Consider the following 27,035-nt stretch of genomic DNA (forward strand, 5'->3'; position numbering starts at 1 on the left):
TCGTAAGAAACTCTTTTTTTAGAGCGATTCTGTGTCTGTGTGTTTTACAAACCCTGTCAAAACTTTCTTTCCTCTGTTAGGAGTTAGAATCAGTTAGGCAGTGTGCAGTGAATGTTGTTCTCTTTTCTCTTCTGATTAGAAAATATTATATATATATATATTTCTAAAAAAAGAAAAGAAAAAAAATAGAGAATGACTGAATGCTGCAAACGGTGCATGTTCCCCTCTTCTCGCTCTATAGCTGATCAAACTTATCATCAGTTTTTGCTCTGTTTGTTTGGGGGTAAGAGCACGCTGCTCTCGCGTTGCAGCAGGGCGGGTGCGAGCACTGCAATTTGCTTTAACAGGCAGAGTGCTTCGTGCTCGCCTCGCTTGCTTCCGGGAGTCAGCACTCACGAAAAAAAAAAAAAGATTGTTCGTGGGGCTCTTGCATGTATTTGGCTGAGGAGCAAGAGACTGGTTGATCCCTTTCTCTCGCTCTCTCCCCAAACCCAGCTGGTCCTGCACATGATCTCGAAGCGCGTTCCGACGCTTCTTCGGATCATGAGGAGGATCACGATTCTCTTCCCGCCTCCGAGCTTTCCGTCCGCGATAAAAAAAATATATTTTCTTCCCGTGTTCACATACCCTCGACGTCATTATATTCGATTATCATGGGTGCTGAGGCACGGGGGTATTCAGTGATGCCACCGGTCGAAGAGATGCTTGCGGGCTATCTCTCGCCGGGCTCGGCATCGTCACTTAAGAAGCCCTCTCTCCCCTCAAAGCCTTGTAGGACAACCTCTACTTTAGTGGGAAGGGCTTATCAAGCAGCAGGTCAGGCTGGTGCTGCTCTGCACACTATGCTGTTTTACAGGCGTACCAGGCTGACCTCCTGGACAACCTGAGTGTGGGTTCTGCGCTTGACGAACAAGCCTCAGACCCGCCTCAGTCCTGTCTGAAGGGAGGCTCAAAAGCAAAGCGTGGCGAGTCGTGCCCCTCCTCCCAGGGATTGGGGACAGTCTCTCCTCCCTCGCCAGCCCCCGAAGCAAGACCTCAGGACTATAATTTCTAGTAAGAGAAAACCCTGACGGTCTAACACCTAGATTAGGGGGTAGCTCCCCTCGAGACGGGGTGCATGCTTCACTTCACCCCTCCCAGTACCCCCTCGAAGCCCCTCCATTCCCGCCACCTCTTGGTGTTTCGGGTTGCAGAGGCTTCCGTCAAAATTGGGTGTTTTCGCTGTTCCTGCATTTTATTCAGGACGCGAAACACTCGACAACCCCTCAACAGGAAGTGTTCAAATATAATACCCATCTTAGAGATCCTGGCAGCGTGGAAACTTCTGCCAGATATATTCTTTTCTGTGGGTCTTATAAGGGTGTCAGGATTTAATTCACTCACCGCTTTTCCGTGTTTCAACGGCATGTTCTCACTACCGTAAACCGGATTTCTTTTTTATGTAAAAAAAACTAAAAAACTCAATCTCCTGGTTAAAGGGGCCATGGTATGTGTTCCCCTTCCAGAGACAGAGTTAGGTTATTACACTAAATTCTTCCCGTTTCCCATGGAGGGTGAGGGGTGGCATCTGGCTTAGATCTTAAAGCTTGAACTGCCCATGGGTGTTCAAGTCCAAGATGATGCCTGTCAAGACGGTCATGTCTCAAGCCCTACAACTCGTTTGGCTGGTCACCATCGATCTTATGACGCACTTCTATACTTCATTTAGAAGTTCTGCCACAACATGGAAAGTTCCTGAGGTTCGCTTCCGGGGGCGAAGTCTTCCAGGGTCAGGTTCTTTCACTCGGCCTAGCCCTTTTTACCCGCACATTCACAATGCATGATGTAGCGCTGGCTCCTTGCGACTCTGGGGCATCTGCATTCTGAATTATGTAGACGACTGGCTGATCCTAGCGCAGTTCCAGGAACTGGCAGTTCAGCACAGGGACATTGTCTTAGCTCATCTGTTTCTCTGGGGTTGAGGCTCAACGCCAAGAAAAGCGTCCTCTCTCCCACTCAGAACACTGTCTATCGGGGCATCGTATGGAGTTCAATCACAATGCGGGCACAACTGTCTCCCGCTAGGATTGAGTCCATTCAGATCACCCTGAGCAAAGTCAGGCTAGGTCAAGGTTGCACTGTTATCAGTATCAACGATTTCCAGGTCTCAGGGCGACTGCATCCATGGTGATCCCTCTGGACCTTCTGCTCATGAGACCAAATGCCAAGGAATTTCATCCAAGGGCCAAAACCCCTAGGCTATAAAGGGTTACGTGCCTTAGGCTTCGTTCCCTTTCTATGTGGTTCAGACCCCGGTTTTCTGCCTTGGGTCCCACTCTAGGTGCGTCTTGTTGTCGCAGGCTGCTAACGACAGACGCCTCCCTGACGGGCCGGGTAGCGGCCTTAAGTGGTCGTCCAGCTTAAGGGGATAGGAGGGTCGTCAGCTCGGTTGTCACAGTCAATGTCTCGGGTTGATGGCTGTATTTCTGGCCCTGAAATACCTCCTCCTGAGGCTGCCATGTCTTGGTGCGGGTGGACAATACAGCGGTAGCCTCTTACATAAATCATCAAGGAGACCCACGTGTTTGTCAGCTGTATTTCTGACATGTCGGATTCTCCTTAGGGCCCAGGGCAAGCTCCTGTCACTCAGGTCAGTTATATCCCTGGATGCCCGTATATGGGAGCAGATTTACGGTCCAGACAGAAAATACCAACGGGGGAGTTAAGAACTCCACGCTAAGGTAGTAGTTGCCCAGAGTTTGCCAGCAAGGGTTTTTGCCTCTTACTGATAGCACCGCGCTGGCCGAACAGGGCTTGGTTCTCGGAACTAATCTCTTCCCTCGACGGCTCGCCTTGGGCGATTCCGAACAGGAAGGATCTTCTATCTCAGGCACAGGGCAATATTTCATCCCTGCCCCTAATTGTGGAATCTTTCATGTTTGGCCCCTAAGGGTACCAACTGAGGGACACAGGGCTCTCTCCTGGGGTTATCGAGACCTTTTTAAATGCCAGGCTTTTTTCACTTGGAACAAGTTTGGGTGAGATCTTAGGGCAGAAGAGGACCTCTTCACCTCTATGAATAGCGCAATGTCTCCTCTACTTCTCCCTGAAATCACCCAGCCCCCTTGGGTCTGGACATTAAGACAAATACATGACCCTGAATGCGTCTGTATGCGTTTCTTTCCCCGGTTTCTCTGCTCCCGGGGGTCTTGGCAATGTTCACCAGCAAGGGTCTTGCCTCCTATTAATGGCGCTGCGCTGGCCGAACAGGATATGTTTCTCGGAGTTAATTCCTCTCCTCGACAGCTCGCATTGGGCGATTCCGAACAGGGAGGACCTTCTCATCCTTGGCCCGAATTGTGAAACCTTTCATGTCTGGCCCCTAAGGGTACCAAATGAGGCTCACAGGGTTTTCTCTTGAGGTTATCGAGACCATTTCAAGTGCTAGGGCTCCCTACACTTGGAACTGATCTGGGTAGATTTTACAGGGCAGAAGAGGACCTCTTCACCTCTGTTGATTGCGCAATGTCTCCTCTACTTCTCCCCGAGTCGCCCAGTCCCCCCCCCCGATCAGGGGCTGATCGTAGTAACGCATACATAGCATAAATGCGCCTGCATGCGTTTCCTTCTACTAAAGTTCTTATTACAGAACCAGCTAACTGCCAGTTTGCTTCAGTTCTGGATTTTCTGTAGAAAGAACTGTCAGCGGGCACTTGCCTCACCACTGCCAGGTTCTATGTGGCCACTGCGGTTTGCCACGGCTTGGTGGGCGGGGTGCCCTCGAAGAGGCATCCTCATTATTGCCCGGGCCTACAAGGTGCGCAGTCAAGCTTCGCCTGTAGGTTTTAGGGCGCACTCTACCAGAGGGCTCTCCTCCTCTAAAACCTTGACTAGAGGTCTCCCTCTGCAGCAAGTTTTTGATGCGGCAGGTTGTCCTCTCCGCACACATAAATTAGATTTTTATAGTTTGGATGTTCTGCCACTCCAGGCTCTTATGCCCTTGAGTCGACATCTCAAGCTCATGTCTGGACAAGTTTGTGATGCAGCAGGCTGGTCCTCTCTGCTCACATTTGTAGAGTATCCAGGGAATGTATGACTAATATTAATGATCGTAATCCATGATTAATCATACGGTTTGACCCAGATAACAATACATACAAAAACACCCCAAAAAGGGCTTATATAGTCCAAAAGTCTGCTTCAAATATATATAGATAATTAAACACAACGAATTATAATTAATTAGGAATATACATTATATGCAGACAGGCTATATTAATTTAATTAAACCCTCAATGGAATTAACCCGTAGGCTACCGCAATCAGTCAGTTTGTCCCGCGAACCGCTTTGCTAAATATTCCTGATCAATTCCCTTGAAGGTTTATTCTTAGTTATAAGCTTACTCATCAAAGCACGTTAACTTACTTTGATAATATCAGCTCGTAGCTTAAAATCGCACATTAAAGAGGCTTTGTTCTATGACCAACAAACACAGACAATCAACTGTATAATTGATTTTAATACAAGGCACTAGGATATATCACTACACTTGACAAACAAACATGTAACATAGAATAACATAAAATAAGCAAACTAAAAGCAATAAGGAAAATAGATGGATTATTATAAGGATAGCCAACTTATTACAACAATTAACCCTTTAAGAGCCAGCAAATGGAATTACACACTTTAACGTGTTTGGATTTCAGATGAAATAATACTTGCACAATGGACCTTAGTGTGGCTGAGCAAGACTGCGTGTATGTCGTGTCCTCGTGGCGTTCTTGAGACGGAGGATTTCGGTTCGGTGTTTCCAGAGTGTGGAGTTGAAACTCACTTGTAGAGAGAGTTGAAGGGTTGTTCCGAGAAGTTGCAATGTTCAGCAGAAGAGAAGAGAGAGGGGTGCCGGGGAAGTCCAAGGGAGGTCCAGAAGTGAAGCGGGGAAGTAAGAGAGAGATTCCAATGCCAGGCCTGACTTTTAAAGTTAGGGAGGTCACACCTCCCTTGGGAGGGCTGACCCAATGAGATCCCTCCATTTTGGGCGCGAGATGATTCATTTGTCCGTCAAGGCTCATTTGCATGTTTTATTGACCGGGTCCGGCTTTAGCTTGAATAACTCAAAAGATGGTAAAAAAAACATAGCAGAATACAATTCTAAGGTGATCTTATATTTATATTCAGCTAGGAAAAATCGTAAGGTTTAATTTGATACCAAGAAACGTGTATTTGGTACCCTTAAAAGTGGATATACACTCTTAGGCTATTAAATATAAGGCCTCAGAGTTTTACTACACAACTAAACAATTCTAACGAGTTTGATGTCAATCAGAAATACACAAGTCTATTAAATATATTTTTTTTAAACCTATTTCCTTAAAAATAAGCATTTCTGGGTTTTACATGAAAGACACAACTTTTTGTCAACTTTTCATGTCTTTTCTCACATGGTAAAGCACGTGGTGTGAGGGAGTCACATGGGAAAGGGGGTTTGTCAATAGCTGGAGTGTCTCTTTGTCAATAGCGCATTGTGCTCGTGGAGACTAGTTGGCGCTATTTCAGTGATTATAGGAGTTTTAACAGTGGGTTCTTTGTTGTTCAGAATGATAATCCATTGATTCCTCCAGACGCTACAGTCCCCCTTTTCGTCAGGTGATGTCCCTGTTGGAGACATCATCGGACGACAATCATCACAATGGCGGATGGCAGGTGAATCAGGAGGGTTTTGTAGCAGGTGGTTATTCGGACAGAGGGCTCAATTCGATGAGGTTCAAAGTGGTCTCTGTCGTGGTCCCCTCTTTCCGGGGGTTCCATCGGAAACCTACAGACATGGCTTTCGTGAGCTTGGCTGTGGATGTTTGCATTTCGTTGAGCCTCCTGTACAGGATGAAGGCCAGGCCTAGTGTCAGGATGTGGCTGATTCCCATAGAGATACACAGCGCAGTTTCAGCTGCGGTCCAGGCTCAGACAACAGGTGAGGTGGTCAAGATGGGCATTCGAGACAAGGCTTGGAGGGCTGTGTCGATAGGAGCAATGTCAATTAACTGGTAGCCCCCCCTTTCGATCCACAGTTCCAGTTCTGGATCTAGGGTGAGGTTTTGATTCTGGAAAAAAGATGGGATTTCCAGTTCTGTTTCGTACTCTTCGCCTGGGAGATGGTATAGTGCCAGGTCATCGAGGTGGAGGATGGCACATTTCGGGACTTGAATCCACATGCTCTGGTTGGGCAAGGTGAGACGGGTGGCGGTGTCATGCTGGTCGTAGGTGAGTGTAGCTGTGCGCACCGGAGTGTTAACGAGCCACCTGTCGCCTACGATCTCTGCTTGTGTCTCGGTGACTTGAGTGCGAGGCTTGGCATCGGCGGGGCAGCGGGTATTGCTGCCCAGGTGTTGCCGCCCGCAGATTCCGTCAGTGTTGTCTCTGAGGAAGGGTTTACTGGGGCAGAGGTAGTGAATGTCTTTGGTCAACGTGCACATGTGCAGATTTGGGGCCAGGTACAGCCGTGGGTCGCTGTCGTGGTAGGCCACCACGTCTGGGGTGTGGATCTTGATGTGCGTGTTACTTTTCCAAAACCCGATGTTGACAATGTCCTTGAGCCGGTAGATTTGGCTTGACTCTATGATGGGTAGGTTCAGGAGAAAACCCACTTCCCTCTGCTCGGGGTCGATGTAGAGTGGGATGGCGCTACCCAGAGAGTAGGCAAGGTGTAGTTGTAACGGGTCAGTCATCGTGGTGATGGCGGAAGCCAGCACGGTTTGTACAAGGCTTAAGGGTATCAGGTATGGTGGGATTCTACCCATGGCTAGGCTGTCAGTGGAGGAGCTCACCTCCCGCAGGATGTCTGTCATCAGGGCTGTGACCAGCTGCGTTTGAGCAAAGTCGTTCTGGAAGACAGTAAACAGCTGTTTCATGGAGTTCACTGTCTGGTTCAGTAGAACGCTGTGAGTGTTGAGAATTACCACAGTTCCTCTCAAGGTCTTGCCGATGGTCTGCAGGGATGCACTTTGTGTGGTGAGTTGCTCTTTTAGCTGTGGTATCTCAGTCTGAATTTCGGCCACATGCCACCTCACGGTGGCTAGGTTCACTGCATTGACACTAGACATACCAATGTTAAACAGAGTTCCGACGGCGGCAGCAGCTCAGAGCAAAGCTCCCAGGAACCGTTTGGAGCGGTGGTTGTGTCCACCTAACTCCGCTTGTGTGACAGTCGTTTTCTCAAGTTGGTTGAGCATGTGCGTGACATCGGCCTCAGCGTGAGAGAGGGAGTCCTCTGTCCATCTGGCACCTGCCCAGCTGTATTGGGCTACCGCGCGGGGGTAGTGGGCCCGGTAGACGTTGCGGGGGTCAAGTCGAACGTACACTTTCTGGGTGTGGGTCCGGCAGTTGGTGATCAGGAGTCCCGGTTGTTCCCTCAGGACGATGCCTGAGGCCGGACCGGGTGAGATGATGTCCGACTGCGGCTGGCCTCTGGTTGACTGGAGGCACAGGATGGCGAACCACAGCAGCATCCTGGTAAGGGCAAAAAGGGAGAGAGACAGTGGGTCAGCGGGGGTCGGCCTTGGTAGTGCAGGACGGTCTTTCGACTCCTAGGATGGAAATCAGGTTAGTTTGCATTGGCTCCTCCCCGCTTTTCCCTGTCAGCCGTATGTCGTTTTATTTGATTACGGTGGACCCATTTGAAAACCGGCTCTTTCTGTCTCCGGTTTAGTTGGATCCGGTACGCCACCAGGGAGAGTTTGTCAACGATCTCATGGGGTCCTGTCCAGTGGGGCAGTAATTTCTTTGACAGCCGATGGGAGGCTGTGCGGGATGGCTGAGTGAAGCTATAATACCAGACCCTGTCGCCCACGTCCAGTTCTTGGTGCGACGCTTTCTGATCATAGTATGCCTTCTGTCCTTCGGCACTCTTTTGAAGCTGTTGTTGGGCAAAAGAAAATGTTGCTTTCAGGTGCCGGTGTAGCTCGTCGAGGTACTGGTGAGTGGTGCAGGCTGTGACGAGGCTGGAGTCTCCTGGCTGATAAACCAGATGCAGTGGCAGTGTCATCTGCCGCCCAGTCATTAGTTCGAAGGGAGATACGCGAGTCGAGTCCTGCGGGGTGGCTCTGAGAGCCATTAGCACCAGCGGGAGTTTTACATCCCAGTCCTTCTGATTGGCAGACACGTACTTTTTCAACATACTGACCACGGTTCGATTCGATCGTTCCACTTGGCCAGATGAGATGGGATGATGACTGACGTGTAGTTGAACTTGGACCCCCAGGAGTCTCCAGATCTGTTGCATAATCTCGGCCGTAAAGTGAGTGCCTCTGTCTGAGTTGACTCTCAGGGGCAGTCCGAACCTGGAGAAGATGTGGTTCATCAGGAGGTATGCCGTGGTCTGGGCGGTGTCATTGGGTGCCGGAAGTTCACCCACTTTGTGAACTGGCACACGACTGTGAGGAAGTATTTGTTGCCCCTCGTCGACCTGGGAAGAGGTCCTACCCAGTCGATTTGGAGGTCTGACCATGGGAATGTGACTCTTCTACGTTGCAGTGGAGCTATGTGGTTTGGGTTTGCCGGTTGAAACTGGCAGCAAACCAGGCATTCTCTGACATATTCTGTCACATGTTCCTGCATGCGGGGCCAGTATGCCACTTGCTTCAGTGTCTCATAAGTGGCTGTGGCGCCATGGTGTCCGGCACATGGTGTGTCGTGGGCATAACTTAGCATGACCCCCCTTAGGCACTGTGGCACCACAAGCCTTGGTGCTGTGATGTCATCAGGTGCATACCACAAAATGTTGTTTATCACACGCAGCATGTGCTTTATGTCATGCAGTCGTCTGAGGCACGGGTTGTCAGTGAGGTCAGACGGCGCCAGAGGGTGGTTGGTGGGGTCTGAGAGGTGGTTCAGGAAAGTCTGTATGGATGTGTCAGAGGCTTGCATGTCCGCTATGTCGTTGTTTGAAATCTGCGGAGCCAGCGTTAGAGGCTGTGAGGGTGGCACTGTTGCAGGAAAAGTTTGTTTGCTTCGGGTTATCACTGCAACGTTCAAGGTGGGCGGGAGGGTTGGAGGTGACCATAGAGTACCGTGCAGTGCGCCAGTCTTGGCAAGTCCATCGGTTTGGTCATTCAAGTCTTTGTCAAGGCCTGGTTGCCTTGAGTGTCCTTTCACCTTCTTCCAGTAGACAATCATGTTGTGATTTCTTGTGATGTCATCACATTCTTGGAACAGGTGTTGGTGTTTGATAGGCTTGCCGTTCAATGTTTTAAAGCCATTTTGTTTCCAGTTCGGAAGGTGGCATGTGAAACTGAGTCTGGTGTAGTTGGAGTCTGTGCAGATCAGGAGTTCTCTGATGTTATGGGTCGATGCGATTTGCAGAGTTATGAGAATGGCTGCAACCTCCGCATACTGTGATGACTGCGGGCCTAGCTTGAATTGTTGTGGTGGGCACGGCAGCTCATTTACCCATAATACACCTGCTCCTGCTTGACGAATGCCCTCTTGGTTGTAGGAACATCCATCGACGTAGGCTGTGGGCATACCTTGGCACGCGTTTTCTTCAAAGTACCTGTGACAGGTTAGTTGTTGTTGTTGGGGTTCTTCCACATCAACCGTTGCAGCTGGTGTGTTATCAGAGCAGTTCTGGCAGGCAGCCAGGCCGTTGCCTAGCGTCGACTTGTGATTCTGAGCGTATCGTGCCTCAACATTGCGCCCCTGGAGGGCCATTAACCACGTGGCTATGCGTGAATTGGTGACCACGCCATCTCGGATACGCTGGCTGTTGAGAAACATTACAGGCTGGTGGCAAGTCTCTATGATAACCTTTTGGGCTCCAATGTAGTTGGAGAATCTCTGGATGGCCCATACAGTGCAGAGCAGAGCTTTTTCACAGTCTGAGAATTTACTCTCAGGTGGAAGAAGTGTCTTGCTGGCATATGCGATTACTCTTTTGTCTTGGTCATGCCGTTGTTACAGGCCAGCACTGAGACAGTGGCTGGAGAATCCAGCTTCTAAGTAGAACTCTTTTTGTGGGTCCGGGTACGTCAGGCACGGAGCGGTGCATAGATGTCGTTTCAGCTCGTCCATGGCATGTTCTTGGACCTCTGTCCATACAAATGGGCAGTCTTTTTTCAGAAGGGCAGTTAGAGGTTTTGCAATGTCTGAGTAGCTCTCGATGAACTGCCGTGAGTAATTGCACACCCCTAGAAAACTTCGCAGTTATGAGATGTTGGTGGGTGGCTTGATGTTTTGAACGGCTTGAATATGGCTGGACTGTGGTTCGATGCCCTGTGATCCTATGAGTAGGCCCACATAGTTGACCTTGGTTTGGCACCACTGTCCTTTGTGTAGGGCGATCTTGGCGCCGGCGGCGGACAATTGGTTCAAAACATAGTCTATCTCTCTCATGTGGTCAGCCACTGTTGTGCTTTTCATGAGAACATCGTCTACGTAGATAAGATTGCCTCTTGTTCTGGCATCTGGGCATGCTTTGTTCAGGAAGATGTTGAACTCGGCAGGTGAGTTGCCATAGCCAACTATGTTTTAGCGCTGCGGCCTCCTGCTCCAGGTCGAGGTTGCTTTTCTCATTTATCTGTGCCTGGGCGACGAGATTGTGGGCAAGACTTCGATGATCTTGGTCCATTCTTTGTGGTTGTAGCTCTGTGTTGGATCGTGGGCCATCAGGCTGTCCAATTCGGCGTCCAGTTGCTCTCAACCTAGGGGCTGTAGGTCCCTAGCATCCTTGGGTAGGACGGTGTCCGTCATTGCGCTCAACCAGGCCTCGAGGTGATCCCAGTGGGCTGCGGGACTGGACGAACGGGACATACTGGCTTACTGTAGGTGAGAGAAAAGAACAGCACACACAAAGAGGCCAATGCAAGTACGCATAGGGTTAGCGAGCTACAATGAGGTGGCTATTATAAGCCGTAATTTTGACTAACTGGGGTTAGGGCTCTCGATCTACCGGTCAATTTTCGTTCCTACCCTCACCTATGGTCATGAAGGTTGGGTCATGACCGAAAGAACTAGGTCGCGAGTACAAGCGGCCGAAATGGGCTTCCTCAGAAGGGTGGCGGGCTTCTCCCTTAGAGATAGGGTGAGGAGCTCAGTCATCCGTGAGGAGCTCGGAGTAGAGCCGCTGCTCCTTTGCGTTGAAAGGAGTCAGTTGAGGTGGTTTGGGCATCTGGTAAGGATGCCCCTGGCCAGCCTCCCTAGGGAGGTGTTTCAGGCACGTCCAGCTGGGAGGAGGCCTCGGGGAAGACCCAGGACTAGGTGGAGAGATTACATCTCCACACTGGCCTGGGAACGCCTCGGGGTCGCCCAGTCAGAGCTGGTTAATGTGGCTCGGGATAGGGAAGTTTGGGGCCCCCTGCTGGAGCAGCTGCCCCCGCGACCCGACTTCGGATAAGCGGTTGAAGATGGATGGATGGATGGACAATTAATGTTAGGAATAGATAGGCAGGAGAAAAAGGGCCTAAGTCTACCACCACTGCTAGGGTTTATGATAGGACCAACAGGGTGGGGCGCTATCGAGGTATAAACCCTCGGAAGATGGTGTGGCTTAGGGGAGAGAAAGACAAGAAATGGGCCAAACGCTTAAATGACCGGGGGAATGTCTACTATTATGTGGCCTATACTGGTGGATGGATTTTACCTTCTTTTAGTTTGCCTGGGGTGAATTGATGTCACTCTGCTGGGGACCAGCGCGTGGTCAATCTTTCCAACGGTCCCAAACACTTGACCGCAGTGTCCCCGGGCCCTCTGCCACTATCACGGTGCGCCCTCTCAAACAACTTGACTTTAAACACAACCGGCAACACCAAGGTGTCAACTGTCAGACGGCACAACAAGATTGGATTTTCCCTAGAACCCTCGTAAGAGTGGCCCCTCTTCAGGCCCTGGTTTAGGTAATTATTCCAAACTTGCCGTGTGTGTCGACTGACGGGGTTGACTTTCCTTTGGAGTGCCAAATTGCTGATGTCGTTGCGTGCCGCACCAATAAAAAGAGACAGAAGAGTCCGAGATTCAAATACGGCCAGCGTCGGTAACGCCGGTCAGACAAACCAATTCTGGAACCAACCAGAAATGACTGCCGAATCACCACAGCACACTAGGGAATTCTACATGCAAATACAGAACAGGATTTAGCAAGTGAAAGTCTTAAAGTGAATTAAGGCTTTCTTGTTTAAACCAAATTGAGTAATTATGTGTGTAGAAATAACAGGCGAAAGCTTTACCAAATAATGATAAGTAAAGGAGTTTGATAATGATGTTAATTATCAAAACAATCTAACCACAAGAAAAGACAGAAGTAAACAAGGCAGGATGAACAGACAGACTTAATTTAAATTAAATTTAAACTTGTTAAACTCAATTTAAATAAGCGTGCAAAGAGATGTCAAGTAGCATCTAAGATAGTAAGGATACAGTCGTAATAAAGTATCAAAGAGGGAGAGAAAAAAAGAAAAATAAATAAATAAAAATAAATAAAAATAATATCAATAATAATTAATGATAATTAATCACATTAATTGATAATAATTGAAATGAGAAACTTAATTCAAATTTACATTCGAAATTTGTTTGTTTCAAACCAAATTTGAATAAGTGTACGAAAAGTTAGAGATCAGAATTATATCCGATGATAATCACGATTGCTGTAAGATATCAGTGATAGCATCTGAAATAAACCCAACTGGAAATTAACCACTTCAAAACGTAGTGATAAACCGACTTAGCAGGGGAGGCCCCAAAGGGGGCACGTTTCCTCTAAGTGGGCATTAGTCACTGGAATGAGACTTAACTTTAAATTTAAATTCAAATCTTGTTTGAACCCAATTGTGTAACAGTCAGAGGTAGAAGAATTGTTTAACATCCAATAATATTAGCACAAGCAAAGCTTGTAAATGCAAATATGTATTGACAGTTAAACCGCCCTGTAAATATTCACAGGGAGAAAGAATTTGAGAAAAGAGATGACCTACAATGAATGTCCACACGATGGCGTACTTGCGCACGTGCAAGATGACGTCATGGGGTGGGAGTAACTTGAGAACTAATCAAGCACTTACAGGCTGCCCTCTAGTGTTTGTCTGCAGAATAACATTCCGTGTGATTTCAAATCAGAGAGAGAGTTCTCACACTTGTATTTTCTGCAAAATCACACTTATTCAATTGAAACCTCGGCGGGTCTGTTTTTTTTTTCTTTTGGTGCTATACTTCACACAAACGGCGTGGCAGATTTTTTTCCTGCACTACGAGTAAATGTGGACAACAGGAATTGTACGTCTGTTATTCGGCTCCCATAGACATCAGAAATATGGCACTTATTCAAAATGTATTAGGTTTTCGATTGATTAGCTACGTCAATGTAAACCAGGAGTTAATTTTATAACATTTATAATCTCAGGCCTTACTAAGATGAGAAAAGGAGCATCGCTTAACCCAATCTTTTTATCGCCCCGAAAGAAGATTCTCGTTCTGAACAGGGGATTTTGTAATATTAAAATATAGCGCATCTTTACAGAAGCAATTTTAATATTATGCACTGCAGTTTACTTTATCACTCGACAGTGGCAACAAATGTTTAAACATTATTTAGCAACTTGTTAATCGTGCTGAACTGGGACGGCTTTTTGTGCCTTTCAGTTCGGCACGCTCGCGTACAATATTAACAACAAAAATACACAAAATTGACAATGCATTAGTTCATAAAACAAAGCTTAAAATGTGCCTGCATTAATCTCCACCATTATGTAGAGTATCCAGGTCAGGTTTGGGGAATGTATGACTAATATTAATGATCGTAATCAATGATTAATCATACGGTTTGACCCAGATAACAATACATACAAAAACGCCCCAAAAAGGGCTTATATAGTCCAAGAGTCTGCTTCAAATATATATAGATAATTAAACACAACAAATTATAATTAATTAGGAATATACATTATATGCAGACAGGCTATATTAATTTAATTAAACCCTCAATGGAATTGACCCGTAGGCTACCGCAATCAGTCAGTTCGTCCCGCGAACCGCTTTGCTAAATATTCCTGATCAATTCCCTTGAAGGTTTATTCTTAGTTATAAGCTTACTCATCAAAGCACATTAACTTACTTTGATAATATCAGCTCGTAGCTTAAAATCGCACATTAAAGAGGCTTTGTTCTATGACCAACAAACACATCAAGCGTATAATTGATTTTAATACAAGGCACTAGGATATATCACTACACTTGACAAACAAACATGTAACATAGAATAACATAAAATAAGCAAACTAAAAGCAATAAGGAAAATAGATGGATTATTATAAGGATAGCCAACTTATTACAACAATTAACCCTTTAAGAGCCAGCAAATGGAATTACACACTTTAACGTGTTTGGATTTCAGATGAAATAATACTTGCACAATGGACCTTAGTGTGGCTGAGCAAGTATGTCGTGTCCTCGTGGCATCCTTGAGACGGAGGATTTCGGTTCGGTGTTTCCAGAGCGTGGAGTTGAAACTCACTTGAAGAGAGAGTTGAAGGGTTGTTCCGAGAAGTTGCAATGTTCAGCAGAAGAGAAGCGAGAGGGGTGCCGGGGAAGTCCAAGGGAGGTCCAGAAGTGAAGCGGGGAAGTAAGAGAGAGATTCCAATGCCGGGCCTGACTTTTAAATGTAGGGAGGTCACACCTCCCTTGGGAGGGCTGACCCAATGAGATCCCTCCATTTTGGGCGTGATATGATTCCTTTGTCCGTCAAGGCTCATTTGCATGTTTTATTGACCGGGTCCGGCTTTGGCTTGAATAACTCAAAAGATGGTAAAAAAACATAGCAGAATACAATTATAAGGTGATCTTATATTTATATTCAGCTAGGACAAAACGTAAGGTTTAATTTGATACCAAGAAACGTGTATTTGGTACCCTTAAAAGTGGATATACACTCTTAGGCTATTAAATATAAGGCCTCAGAGTTTTACTACACAACCAAACAATTCTAATGAGTTTGATGTCAATCAGAAATACACAAGTATATTAAACATATTTTTTTAAACCTATGTCCTTAAAAATAAGCATTTCTGGGTTTTACATGAAAGACACAACTTTTTGTCAACTTTTCATATGTCTTTTCTCACATGGTAAAGCACGCGGTGTGAGGGAGTCACATGGGAAAGGGGGTTTGTCAATAGCTGGAGTGTCTCTTTGTCAATAGCGCATTGTGCTCGTGGAGACTAGTTGGCGCTATTTCAGTGATTATAGGAGTTTTAACAGTGGGTTCTTTGTTGTTCAGAATGATAAGTCCATTGATTCCTCCAGACGCTACACATTCATCAGTTTTTATGACAAGTTTGTGTTGCGATAGGGTTCTCTTCGCACACATTCATCGAACTTTATGGGCTAGATGCTTTGCTACTCCGGACTCTTATGTCCTTGAGTCGACATCTCAGCCCATGCCTAAACAAGATTGTGATGCGGCAGGTTGTCCTCTCCGCACACATTCATTGGAGTTTTTTAGTTTGGATGTTCTGCACTCCGGGCTCTTCTGCCCTTGAGTCGACATCTCAGCCCATGCCTAAACAAGTTTGTGATGCGGCAGGCTTGTCCTCTCCGCTCACATTCATCAGTTTTTATGACAAGTTTGTGTTGCGATAGGGTTCTCTTCGCACACATTCATCAAACTTTATGGGTTAGATGCTTTGCTACTCCGGGCTCTTATGTCCTTGAGTCGACATCTCAGCCCATGCCTAAACAAGTTTGTGATGCGGCAGGCTGGTCCTCTCTGCTCACATTCATCAGTTTTTATGACAAGTTTGTGTTGCGATATGGTTCTCTTTGCACACATTCATTGAACTTTATGGGTTAGATGCTTTGCTACTCCGGGCTCTTATGTCCTTGAGTCGACATCTCAGCTCATGCCTGAACAAGTTTGTGATGCGGCAGGCTGGTCCTCTCCGCTCACATTCATCAAAATGTAATGGTTTAGATGTTTATGCTACTCCGGGCTCTTATGCCCTTGAGCCGACATCTCAAGCTTGTGTCTGAGACCTCTCGCGTTTTTGTGAGTACACTGCACAACCGTAGGGGTCCGGACAGCCCCAAGTGCGGCGGCATGGGTATTGCGTTCCCCGTAGCGCTTAGCAGCGCCGCATCATAGTGAAGCTTTTTGTAAAGGGAACGTCTCGGGTTACATGTGTAACCCTTGTTCCCTGAAAAAAGTGGAACAAAGATGCTGCGCTTCTTTGCCGCACTGGGACAGCCCAGGACTGCTCTTCAAAAAGAAGTATCTGACGACACCTGGTGACGTATCCATTTATAGCCTGGCCTCAGGTGCATCTAATGATTACATCAGCCGAGGCTATAAATTCCGGTCAATGTTCATTGACGTGTTACACACATTATTCAGCTTGGTCACAACTAGGGTTGTTCCCCGTAGCACTTAGCAGCGCAGCATCTCGTTACGCTTTTTTCAGGGAACAAGGGTTACACATGTAACCCGAGACGTTTTGCCTCTCTATATTGTTTTATGTTATTTTTATCCAGTAATGATTTGTCAAAAAGTAATTTACTATATTCAGCATGAAATAAAACAGGAGTGAAGGAAACGTAAAGTCCCAGCTTGTACGTGGTGGATTGTGGATAACTAACCGTTGTCAAGTGTACATGAAATGTACACTCAAAATTAGAGTGCATTGTGGGTAAGAATGAGTGAACAAAAGTAGGGAACTAGGGGGACCCCATTGGGCACCCCACTCACAATTGCTGTTTTAAAAACTCCTGGCGCCGCCCCTGGGAACAAGTGGCTCACTCAGAATTCAGACACTCCTACAAAATGGCAGACACAAAATAGTACACTGTATAGTGGATAGGGGGCAGTTTCAGACACAGCAAATGTTCCACGATCAGGGTTGGTGCCCTACGTAGGTTGTGTACTCTGCAGTTAGAGAGTACAGAATGGTAATGCTGTACAGAACTAATGATCTAAATTCTTTCGACACTGAAAACTGTATCTACTCTGAAATAAGAATCCAAACAGGACTTTAATAGCTATGAAATAGCAAAGTATGCATTAATAAAGCATAATCTTGCTTTGGTTTAAATTTCAGCATTATATATAATGTCCTTGTGGGACATTTCCCCATAATAATTACTAGAAATGTTTCTTTTTTTCTTATTGACAAATTCATCCAGATCGGACAAGAGCCCTTAAAGGGATAGTTCACCTAAAAATAAAAATGATCTTAATTTACTTGCCTACATGCAACCCCAGATGTGTGTGATGTTCTTTCATCTGCTGAACATAAATTAATTATTTTTAGAAGAATTTCTCAGCTCTTTTTGTCCATACAATACAAGTGAATGGGTGGCAACATTTTAAAGCTAAACAAAATCACATAAGTCAACATAAAAGTAATGCATAAGACTCTAGTGGTTAAATCAGTATCTTCAGAAGCTATGTGATATGAGAATGTGTGAATGAGAAACAGATCACTTTCACATTCTTCTTCTTGTGTTTTTGGTGATTCACATTCTTCTCTGCATCTCGCCCCCTGCAGGCTAGTAAAAAATTACTTATATATTGATCTGTTTCTTACCCACACCTTTCATATCACTTCTGAAGCCATGGATTAAACCACTGGAGACTTACTTTTATACTGCCTTTATGTGCTTTTTGGAGCATCAACATTTTGGCCTTCAGAGCTGAAATAGTTTTGTTTTGCAGAAGGAAGAAAGTCATACAAATCTGTGATGGCATGAGGGTGAATAAATGATGAGAGAATATTAATTTTTGGGTAAACTATCTCTTTAAAGTGATAGCTCAGCCATAATGTAATATTCTATCATAATTTCTCAACCTTCACGTTGTTCCAAACCCATGTGAAAGGTATTCTGTGGAATACAAAAGATGTTAGACAGAATGTTAGGGACTGACAGTCTCGGTCACCATTCACTTTCAATATATACAGTATATATATATATATATATAAAAACTTTCACTGAAAGTAAATAGTGACTGTCAAACTTTCTGTCTAATATATCCTCATTGTGTTGCATGGGAGAAAGAAAGTCATACGGGTTTGGAACAACATGATGGTGAATGATGACAGAATTTACATTAATAATAATAATAATTCTGTAGTACATGTTAAATGTGTATTATGCAATGGAATATAGGGGAGTTAATGTCTAGTATGTCAATTGTGAAAGTAAACGTCTAGGTTACGGATGTAACCTCCATTCCCTGATGGAGGGAATGAGACGTTGTGTCGGAGAAGTGACACTAGGGGTCTCTCTTGAGCGCCGAATATGCCTCTGATCCATTGAAAAAAGGCCAATGAGAAGTTGGCAGTCAGTATTTGCATACCCCGCCCCCGGACATACGGGTATAAAGGTGAGGCAAATACTAGAGTTCATTCAGGATTTTTCTGAGGAGCCGGAAATGGTTCTGGCCACTACAGCGGTTCAGCTCAGCGACGTGGCCGGGAAGACACAACGTCTCGTTCCCTCCATCAGGGAACGGAGGTTACATCCGTAACCTAGACGTTCCCCGTCTGTCGCTCTCTCCACGTTGTGTTGGAGAAGCGACACTAGGGGTCCAATTTAAATCCGCCATGCGCTGAGCCATGTACGTGTTCTGCTGACACAGGAGCGGGCAGGTATTTGTTACGTGCCAAACGACCAGCTGTGCCAGGGCACGTACCCTTCCCCAATGCCCCAGAAAAGTAGTCGGGATCCTTCTGGTTACCCTAGGCAGGGGAACAAGGCGAGGCTTGCCAACCTGGGAACGGGCCAAGCCTGGCTGGGCCTCTTTTCTCTCTATGTTTCTTGCATAGAACAATAGACAGCCGGGGCCCTTACACGCACTGAGGGAAGGGGGTCTTACCCAATTTCCCATACTTTCAGGGGGGAAAGACCCACGGAGACCACCCCTGCCCAACTGGGGAGGTATGGTGGTGAATACGTCACATGTGTTTTTAGGCGACACGTGGAAGTGGCGCGGTGGCAGATCCAGCCTCAGCGAGGGTGGAGTTGCTACACACGGCGATCGGGGGGCAGCCGAAACTTTACCCAAGGAAAACGCGGGTCTGCTCGTAAGGGGACCATATCGCGGAAAATACACACATGGTGAGTCTGCGTAGGAGTCCCTGCTCTGTGGAGCACCTATTCCAGTACAGGGTAGATCTGAGTACCCGCAGTGGATTGGGTCGGCAAGTTCCTCCACTGAACTGCGGACCCATGAGGGCTAGGGAGGAATCGACCAGGGATTCGCGTTGAGTGGAGTCTCCTGGGAAAAAAGACGCACTGTTTTACCTCAAGCGAGGGAAAGGGCGTATATGCAAGTGATTCACCCGGCCAGCCCATCAGCGTGTTACCGAGTTCTACTGGCTCGGACCTGAGAAAACACGGGATGAAACTGACTCAACCCTGAGATTGTAGTATCTCGCAAAGGTGCTGGGTGTCGCCCAACCCGCTGCTCTACAAATGTCTGCCACGGAGGTACCCTTGGCCAGTGCCCACGAGGACGCAACACTCCTTGTCGAGTGAGCTCGGACCCTCAGGGGGGGGGGCACAGCCTGGGTGTGATAAGCCAATGAAATGGCATCTACAACCCAGTGGGAAAGCCTCTGTTTGGACACAGCGTTTCCTTTCCGCTGTTCCCCAAAGCATACAAAGAGCTGCTCAGAGCATCTAAAGCTCTGCGTGCGGTCCAGGTAGGTACGCAAAGCACGTACCGGAAACAGCAACGAAGGGGCTGGGTCTGCCTCCTCCCGGGGCAGCGCTTGCAGGTTCACTACCTGGTCTCTGAAGGGCGTGGTAGGGACCTTGGGCACATAGCCCGGTCGCGGTCTTAGGATCACATGAGTGTCTGCCGGACCGAACTCCAGGCAAGTGTTGCTGACAGAGAACGCTTGCAGGTCCCCGACCTGCCCGATCAGCAGGGCAGTCTTAAGAGAGAGGGCCCTGAGTCCAACTGATTCTAGTGGCTCGAAGTGAGGTCTCTGGAGGCCCGCGAGGACTACCAAGAGGTCCCAGGAGGGGAACAGGCTTGGCCGGGAGGGATTTAACCTCCGGGCGCCTCTAAGGAACCTGATGATTAAGACGTGCTTACCAAGGGACTTGCTGTCTACTGCGTTGTGGTGAGCCGCGATAGCAGCAACATACACCTTTAGGGTGGAAGGGGACAGCCTCCCCTCCAGCCTTTCTTGCAGGAATAAGAGCACCGACCTAACTGCGCACCTCTGTGGGTCTTCCGCCCTGGAAGAACACCAATCTGCGAACAAGCGCCACTTTTGGGTGTAAAGCTGCCTGGTAGAAGGGGCTCTGGCCTGGTTGATCGTGTCTACAATGGTAGGCGGTAGACCAGCTAGATCTTCCGCGTCCCATCCAGGGACCAGACGTGGAGTTTCCAGAGGTCTGGATGCGGATGCCAGAGCGTGCCCTGCCCCTGAGAAAGTAGGTCCTTCCTCAGGGGAATTCGCCAGGGAGGGGCTGTCGCGAGGAGTACGAGGTCCGAGAACCAGGCCCGGTTGGGCCAGTAGGGAGCCACTAATGTGACTTGTTCCTCATCCTCCCTGACCTTGCACAGCACCTGTGCAAGAAGGCTCACTGGGGGAAATGCATACTTGCATAGTCGCTGCTGGCTCCAAAGGAGAATACGGGCGAGTCGTGACATGTGGCGGGAGCATACGCTGCCTTGGCGATTTATGTACACTACCGCAGTGGTGCTGTCTGACCTGATTAGGACGTGTTTGTCTCGAATTAACGGGAGAAACCGCCACAGGGCAAAGAAAACAGTCAACAACTCTAGGCAATTGATATGCCAGCGCAGCAGGGCCCCTCTCCAACGGCCCGCGGCTGCGTGCCCTTTGCACACGGCACCCCAACCCAATCTGGAGGTGTCGGTAGTGAATAGGACACGTTGGGACACCTGCAGCAGGGGCACTCCTGCCCGTAGAAAGCAGAGTTCTGTCCAGGGTTTTAGTGTTTTTCAGCAGGCAGGGGTGATTGTCACACGTTGCGTGCCATGGCGCCATGCTCGTCTCGGGCCTCGAGTCTGAAGCCAGTGCTGAATCGGTCTCATATGCATCAACCCCAGCGGCGTGGTCACGGCAGAGGATGCTATATGCCCCAGGAGCCTCTGGAAGAGTTTTAGAGGGACCGTCATGCCTGGCCTAAATTTGGCAAGGCATTTCAACACCGACTGCGCACGCTCATTGGTGAGACGTGCGAACATTGAGACTGAGTCTAACTCCATACCGAGAAAGGAGATGCTCTGGACCGGGGTGAGCTTGCTCTTTTCTCGGCTGACCTGAAGCCCCAAGCGGCTGAGGTGCCTGAGCACCTGGTCTCTGTGAGCGCATAGTAACTCTCGGGAGTGGGCCAGTATGAGCCAGTCGTCGAGGTAATTGAGTATGCGGAGGCCGGCTTCACAGAGCGGGGCAAGAGCTGCCTCTGCGACATTAGTGAAGACGCAAGGGGACAGAGACATGCCGAGGGGGAGGACTTTGTACTGGAATGCCTGGCCGTCGAACGCGAACCGTAGAAAGGGTCGGTGTCGCAGCAAAATTGAGACGTGGAAGTATGCGTCCTTCAGGTCTACCGCTGCGAACCAATCTAGGTGCTGGACGCTTGTCAAGATACATTTGTGCATGAGCATTTTGAACGGGAGTTTGAGCAGTGCTCGAATGAAAACTTGCAGGTCCAAGATTGGTCGTAAGCCGCCGCCTTTCCTGGGTACAATGAAGTAAGGGCTGTAGAAACCCTTCTTCATTTCGGTTGGAGGGACAGGCTCTATCGCGTCCTTGAGTAAAAGAGTAGCGATCTCCGCGCGCAGGAGTTTGGCATGTTGGCCGTGCATTGCGGTAAAGCGGACAGTCCGGGCCAGCCAGCGAGACGGGTTGGGAAGTGAAAGCCACGCATCCAATCTCTGTGCTAGGGGCACCAAAGGGACGGTTATTTTTGACGTACCCAGCGGGGTTTCACAGCGGGGTGGAGCAGGTAGTACGCTGTTGGGAGGCGCGGACGCGTCCCGAGGCTCTGGTGCTGAGAAAAACTCAAAGCACTTACGTTGCTCCGCACATCCGGCAGAGGGCGGGTTGATGACTGAGGAGGAGGTCCTGTAGTGGCGTCCTCTAGACTCGTCAGAACCGGCCGGCCGGGGAACAGTCGTGGGGCTGAAGGCGGATCTGGGGCCGCGTTCGGCGTGCCGGGACTGTTGAGGCTTTGCGGCAGGGTGCCGTGAGAACGCCATTTGTGGGCCAGGTGACCCAGAGACAAAAAAGGAAATAGCTCTATTATTGAGAATGTGAGTACCGCAGCCCCCGTTAGGAGGTGTGGCAAATGAAATTAATTCAACAAAAGATTCTCCCGGCCCCCCACCGGGGAACGGAGTGGTCTTATCAGCTCCGGAGCTAACATCTCAGTCTCTGGGTCGGTCATCTCAGGAGCGCCTGGGAGCCTTCTGGGTCCTCGAGGGGGTCCGTGAGATGAGGGGGCGTCCATCATCTGCGGGGAGCTCGAAGCTGGGGCTGAGAGCTGGGCCCATGTTTGCTGAGGCGGAGCACCGCTTTTCTTTCTTTCTTGAAAGCCGCAGGAGGACGCCCTCAGCAAGCAGACAGGGCATGGCCCCTGGCGACAAGTTTGCGGCAGGGCAGGATGTGTGAAATAGCCTCCGTCTGTTTCTTCACCACTGAGGCCTGCTGGGTAGAGTCGTCAGGTGGTGTCGCCGAATGGACGGAGCTGGGAGACGGGAGTGTTTGAGAAAGCGTGCTTTGTCTACCTCCTCTATTGCGACCAGGTCCAGTCCATGTGTTGCGTTTCCGGACCAAAAGGGGGCCATCGCCTGTTGGAGTGCAGTTCCTGCAGCACGTCAAGAACAGGACTACCCAAGTGCACATTTTTGGAGCCTTGGCCCGGTGGACTGCAGGAGGGGGCCGTGGCGTTCAGGGGGGGAGTGGTCTGGGACCGCTGTACCGCCGAGGGTAGTGAGAGTGGAGGAGCGAGGAAGCTTGGCTTGCTCAGCTCGTCATGCACGTCCGGGAAGAAAGGAACCGGGGGTGTGGCGCGGCTGTGAGCGGCGCACATGCCCGTGGAACCAAACAAGTAGCCGTGAGGGGAGAGGGACGGGATTTTCCGGTCCAACCTCGCGCTCGCGGTACCCGGGGAAGCATATCGGACCTCTGCGCATCAGGCTCAGACTGGGCGCGCAGACGAGTCATCAGCATCAGACGCCGCTGTAATGCTCTCCGATGCAGCGGTGATTATCGTCATCCAATCCCGGGAGCTCAAGGGACCGGCAGGCCGGCCGTGAAGCGGGCCGCACTCATCCCGAGCAGATGGGAGCAAGCAAGTGTGCTGGGGAGGCGGGTGGTTCGCGGGGATTTACCTGGCGAACACAGCCCGTCTTTATCCCCAAATCACCTTCATCGCCCGCGGCGCCTGCCCCAATCCCGAGGGAAAGAGGCGAGGCGCGGGGGGGCGGCTGAAGTGGCTTTCTCTCATGACAAAAGAAAGCCTACGACCGCAATGCTGTCATGGCTATATTCTCGCACTGAAAACATAAACCATTCATAAAAACGCTGCCTGCGTGTAATCGCAACCCAGGTACGCCAGGCAGTTTTTATGACCGTAGGAGGTGGGGAGAAATCGACCGCATCCAGAAACTACACAGAGGCGGAAACACGTCTTTAAAAAGACGCGTCCTGAAAAGGACGTTCAATGCCGCTGTATATTGCTCTTTTAGAGAAAATCACTCTCTTAAACAACTCTCTTAGAGTTGGGTTTCTGCACTGTCGAAGCGCCCAGGGGCAATTGCACTGCCGTGCAAGAAGGAGAAAAGGGCGAGCATGTCTGTAAATGACATGCCTCATGATGGTTAATAAAAATGTTGCTGATGCGATAACTGAAGGTCTCATTTGTGCCTGTTTCACACTTTTCACTTCAACACCAGCAGTTTATTTTATTCTTGTTCTCTTGTGCAGTCATTTCTAGTTTCATTTCTAATTATTCCAAATAATAATTCATTTGATTATACCAAAAAGGATTTCAGATATGAGAGCTGTATCTTTAATTCTACATCACATGAGTATGTAAGATGATGTCCATCACAATGGAGGAATTCTTCAACACCCAACATGGATTTGTAGATGGACAGAAGGTGTGTAGTCATGATGTTGTTGCTCTGCAGCTGGTTAATAATCCGCTCAACAGAAATCCTCTCGACTGCACAAAACAAAACCAGCACTCTGTCACTTATGTGTGTTACACTGCTGTTTGTTACCGGCAGGAAATGGTGCAGCACCTTTCAGTACGAAATCTAAATGTGCATGTGTAATAAGATACAATTGCTCTCCAGATATTTGGCAAATGTCTCCTTTTTTACATGTCTGAGTGAAATCTGCTTTTGGTTTAAAATGATGAAAGGAAACCGCTAGAAGTGTCAGCGGTGTTCAGTAATGTCCACTGTGTCATTTGGAAAGAAAGCTGTGTGAGTTTAAAGGGTTTACAGTGACTGAACTAGATGATCATTGATGATAAGAAACTCCAGGAAATCGCATCAACCATATGCTGTCTGATAATCACATCTTAAGGGATGAAGCTTTTCAAGTGTATTCTGGAAACAAGTCAAGAAGGGTGAAACTGCAGCTTTCCACACTCATACACAATCCTCCATTACACACACTGGCAGAACTTTAAGCATTTAACAAATAAAATCAGAAAAACATGCTGAAATTTAGATCCTACACATGTGGTCTTTATTGTCAGAATCTATAGTCTTTTTTTAAAGAAAGTTACATCATTTTTGAGCAGAGAATTTGACTCAATTTCAATTTCATGATTATCATAATTGTTAGTGCATTTTCTATATTATACACAAAAGTCTGAGAGAAGTAATGAAAATCCGTCCATTTTCAATTCTATTCTAATTTAATGCAAATGTTTTCATTACACATATTATCAGCATAAAACATTGAACATAAATGCACTGGAGCTGACATGAACAAAACCTAATGTTATCCAGCACATGTTCAATTCACACACATTTGATTATTTACCTTGAAATAGTGCAAAATATGAATTATGTCATTCATTTTATTCAAGATCTTAAGACTTAAATGCAGATTTTAAGGGGTGATCCAAATGTGGTCTCTGTATATCTGAGAGTCAGGAATCAGTTTGAGAGGAAAATACACATTCAAAACATATGTGGGGCCTCTACTCTCTTCAAACTCGTCACATAACTAAACCCAGAAATCATCATTTTCATCAGTCAGAGGCAGTTTTTCATTGCATTATTACCTGCTTTGTTTGTAGCTCTCCAGTTTGTGACCTCGTTTATGAGAGGCTCTTCCTGCAGTGCCCATCAGACAGATGCACATGAACACAAACACAGTCTCCAGCTGCATGCTGCTCATAGTCCTTCAGCTCTCACACACACCTCCACAAATCAGCCTGCGCACATCCTCTGTTCAGAGAGAACACACAGTCGCCCTGCAAACGTCCCACACTGCTTTAATCTGCACACTGGGAAAAGCAATTTTGACTTAAGCCATAAATCCTGAGCGTCAGATGGCACATATTTGATCCGTCCAGTGCTTGTGATGCGCCTCCCCAAAGCAATTCTCTTAATGATGCTGTGCTCTGCATCCGCCTGCTGAGGTCAGTGCTGCGCAGACAGACAGACAGACGTGGTCCTTCTGGCTGTCTCTCTCAGTCAATCTGCACACATCTGTTAGAAATGTGTCTAAAAATACTTCCTGCAATGGTTTCCCATGTATGTATGTAGAATTTGCTCTATAGTCCCAAATGAAACATACTGAATTACATTCATGGAAGGATATTTTTAGCCTTGTGCTTCAGATTCAGATTTACAGTCAATGACAGATTGTGGCTGATTCTGTACACAAATTTTTTTCTTTTATTTGATTTGTTGTCAATCTTATCACTACATAGGAACTTTGGCCTTGTCACATTCTTGAACAAGATTGGTATTGAATCATATCCTAACAAACTATTACTGTCAGTCCATTAAAATATTTAAACTCAATTAATCGAATGATTTTCATAGTTAATTGCAGATTATGAGAGTGCTAAAAGTTCACTGTATATGTACTTCTTTTCATATTGAAATGCATTTATTTCTCTCTTAGGAAAGAAAAGTGTGAAAGACCTCTGTTTGGTTGGGAAAGGAGGAAGCTGGAGCCGGATGCACATTCAACGAACTTTAATCTAAACACCACTGTAAGAGTATTTGGTATGCTACATTTAGAAGGGAACCGTTAAAGTGCTCGTCTTCTCACACCATTACATGTAAGGGTCTTGAAATATGTGAGCTATGAACTAAATTAAACTGTCCTTATTCTACATTATTAGATAATGAAATTAATAATGGAATTAGTCAGGCTCGACAACCATTATAAATTAGATAAATGACAAATAAGCCTCTCCGGGAACCAGCACCTTATCGTGGTGGGGAGGTTTGTGTGCCCTTATGATCCTGAGGGCTGTGTTGTCTGGAACAAGGTGCTCCTGGTAGGGTCTCCCAAGGCAAAGTGGTCTCAGGTGAGGAGCCAGACTAAGAATGGTTCACAAAGGCTCCATGAAAAAAAACGGCAAGAGGAGGAGTTACCCTGCCCGGAGGAAGCCCGGGGCCCCCGTCTGGAGCCAGGCCCAGATGGAGGGCTCGTCGGTGAGCGCCTGGTCGCCGGGCTTGTCACGGCCGGGCACAGCTCGAAGAAGCGACGTGAAACCCCCCTCTACATCCCTTGGGCCCACCACCCATTGGAGAAACCGCAGGAGTCGGGTGCGCTGCCATATGGGTGGCAGTGAAGGCCGTGGGCCTTGACGGACCAGTCCCGGGCAGCAAAGGCTAGCTCTAGGGACGTGGAATGTCACCTCACTGGGAGGGAAGGAGCCGGAACTGGTGAGGGAGGTGGAGCGTTACCAGTTGGATCTGGTGGGGCGTACTTTGATGCAAAGTTTTGGCTCTGGATCCGTACTCCTGGATAGGGGATGTACTCTACTGTTCTCTGGAGTGTCCCAGGGTGTGAGGCCACGGGCGGGTGTGGGGATACTCACGAGCCCCCGG

The 27,035-nt window shown here is 47.8% G+C and overlaps 1 protein-coding gene across 1 annotated transcript in view; it reads right to left on the reverse strand.

Moving 5' to 3' along the window:
* The window catches only part of LOC127657067 (gamma-aminobutyric acid receptor subunit rho-1-like), a 66,747-nt gene extending 41,338 nt beyond the window's left edge, over positions 1-25,409 (reverse strand). Inside the window, exon 1 of the mRNA XM_052145710.1 lies at positions 25,247-25,409. Coding sequence (XP_052001670.1) covers positions 25,247-25,362 — 116 coding nt within the window. The 5' untranslated portion in view covers positions 25,363-25,409. The remainder of the gene's footprint in view (positions 1-25,246) is intronic.
* Positions 25,410-27,035: the final 1,626 nt, after the last annotated feature.

The sequence above is a fragment of the Xyrauchen texanus genome, chromosome 16 (assembly GCF_025860055.1).
Source record: "Xyrauchen texanus isolate HMW12.3.18 chromosome 16, RBS_HiC_50CHRs, whole genome shotgun sequence".
In the NCBI taxonomy this organism is placed as follows: Eukaryota; Metazoa; Chordata; class Actinopteri; order Cypriniformes; family Catostomidae; genus Xyrauchen; species Xyrauchen texanus.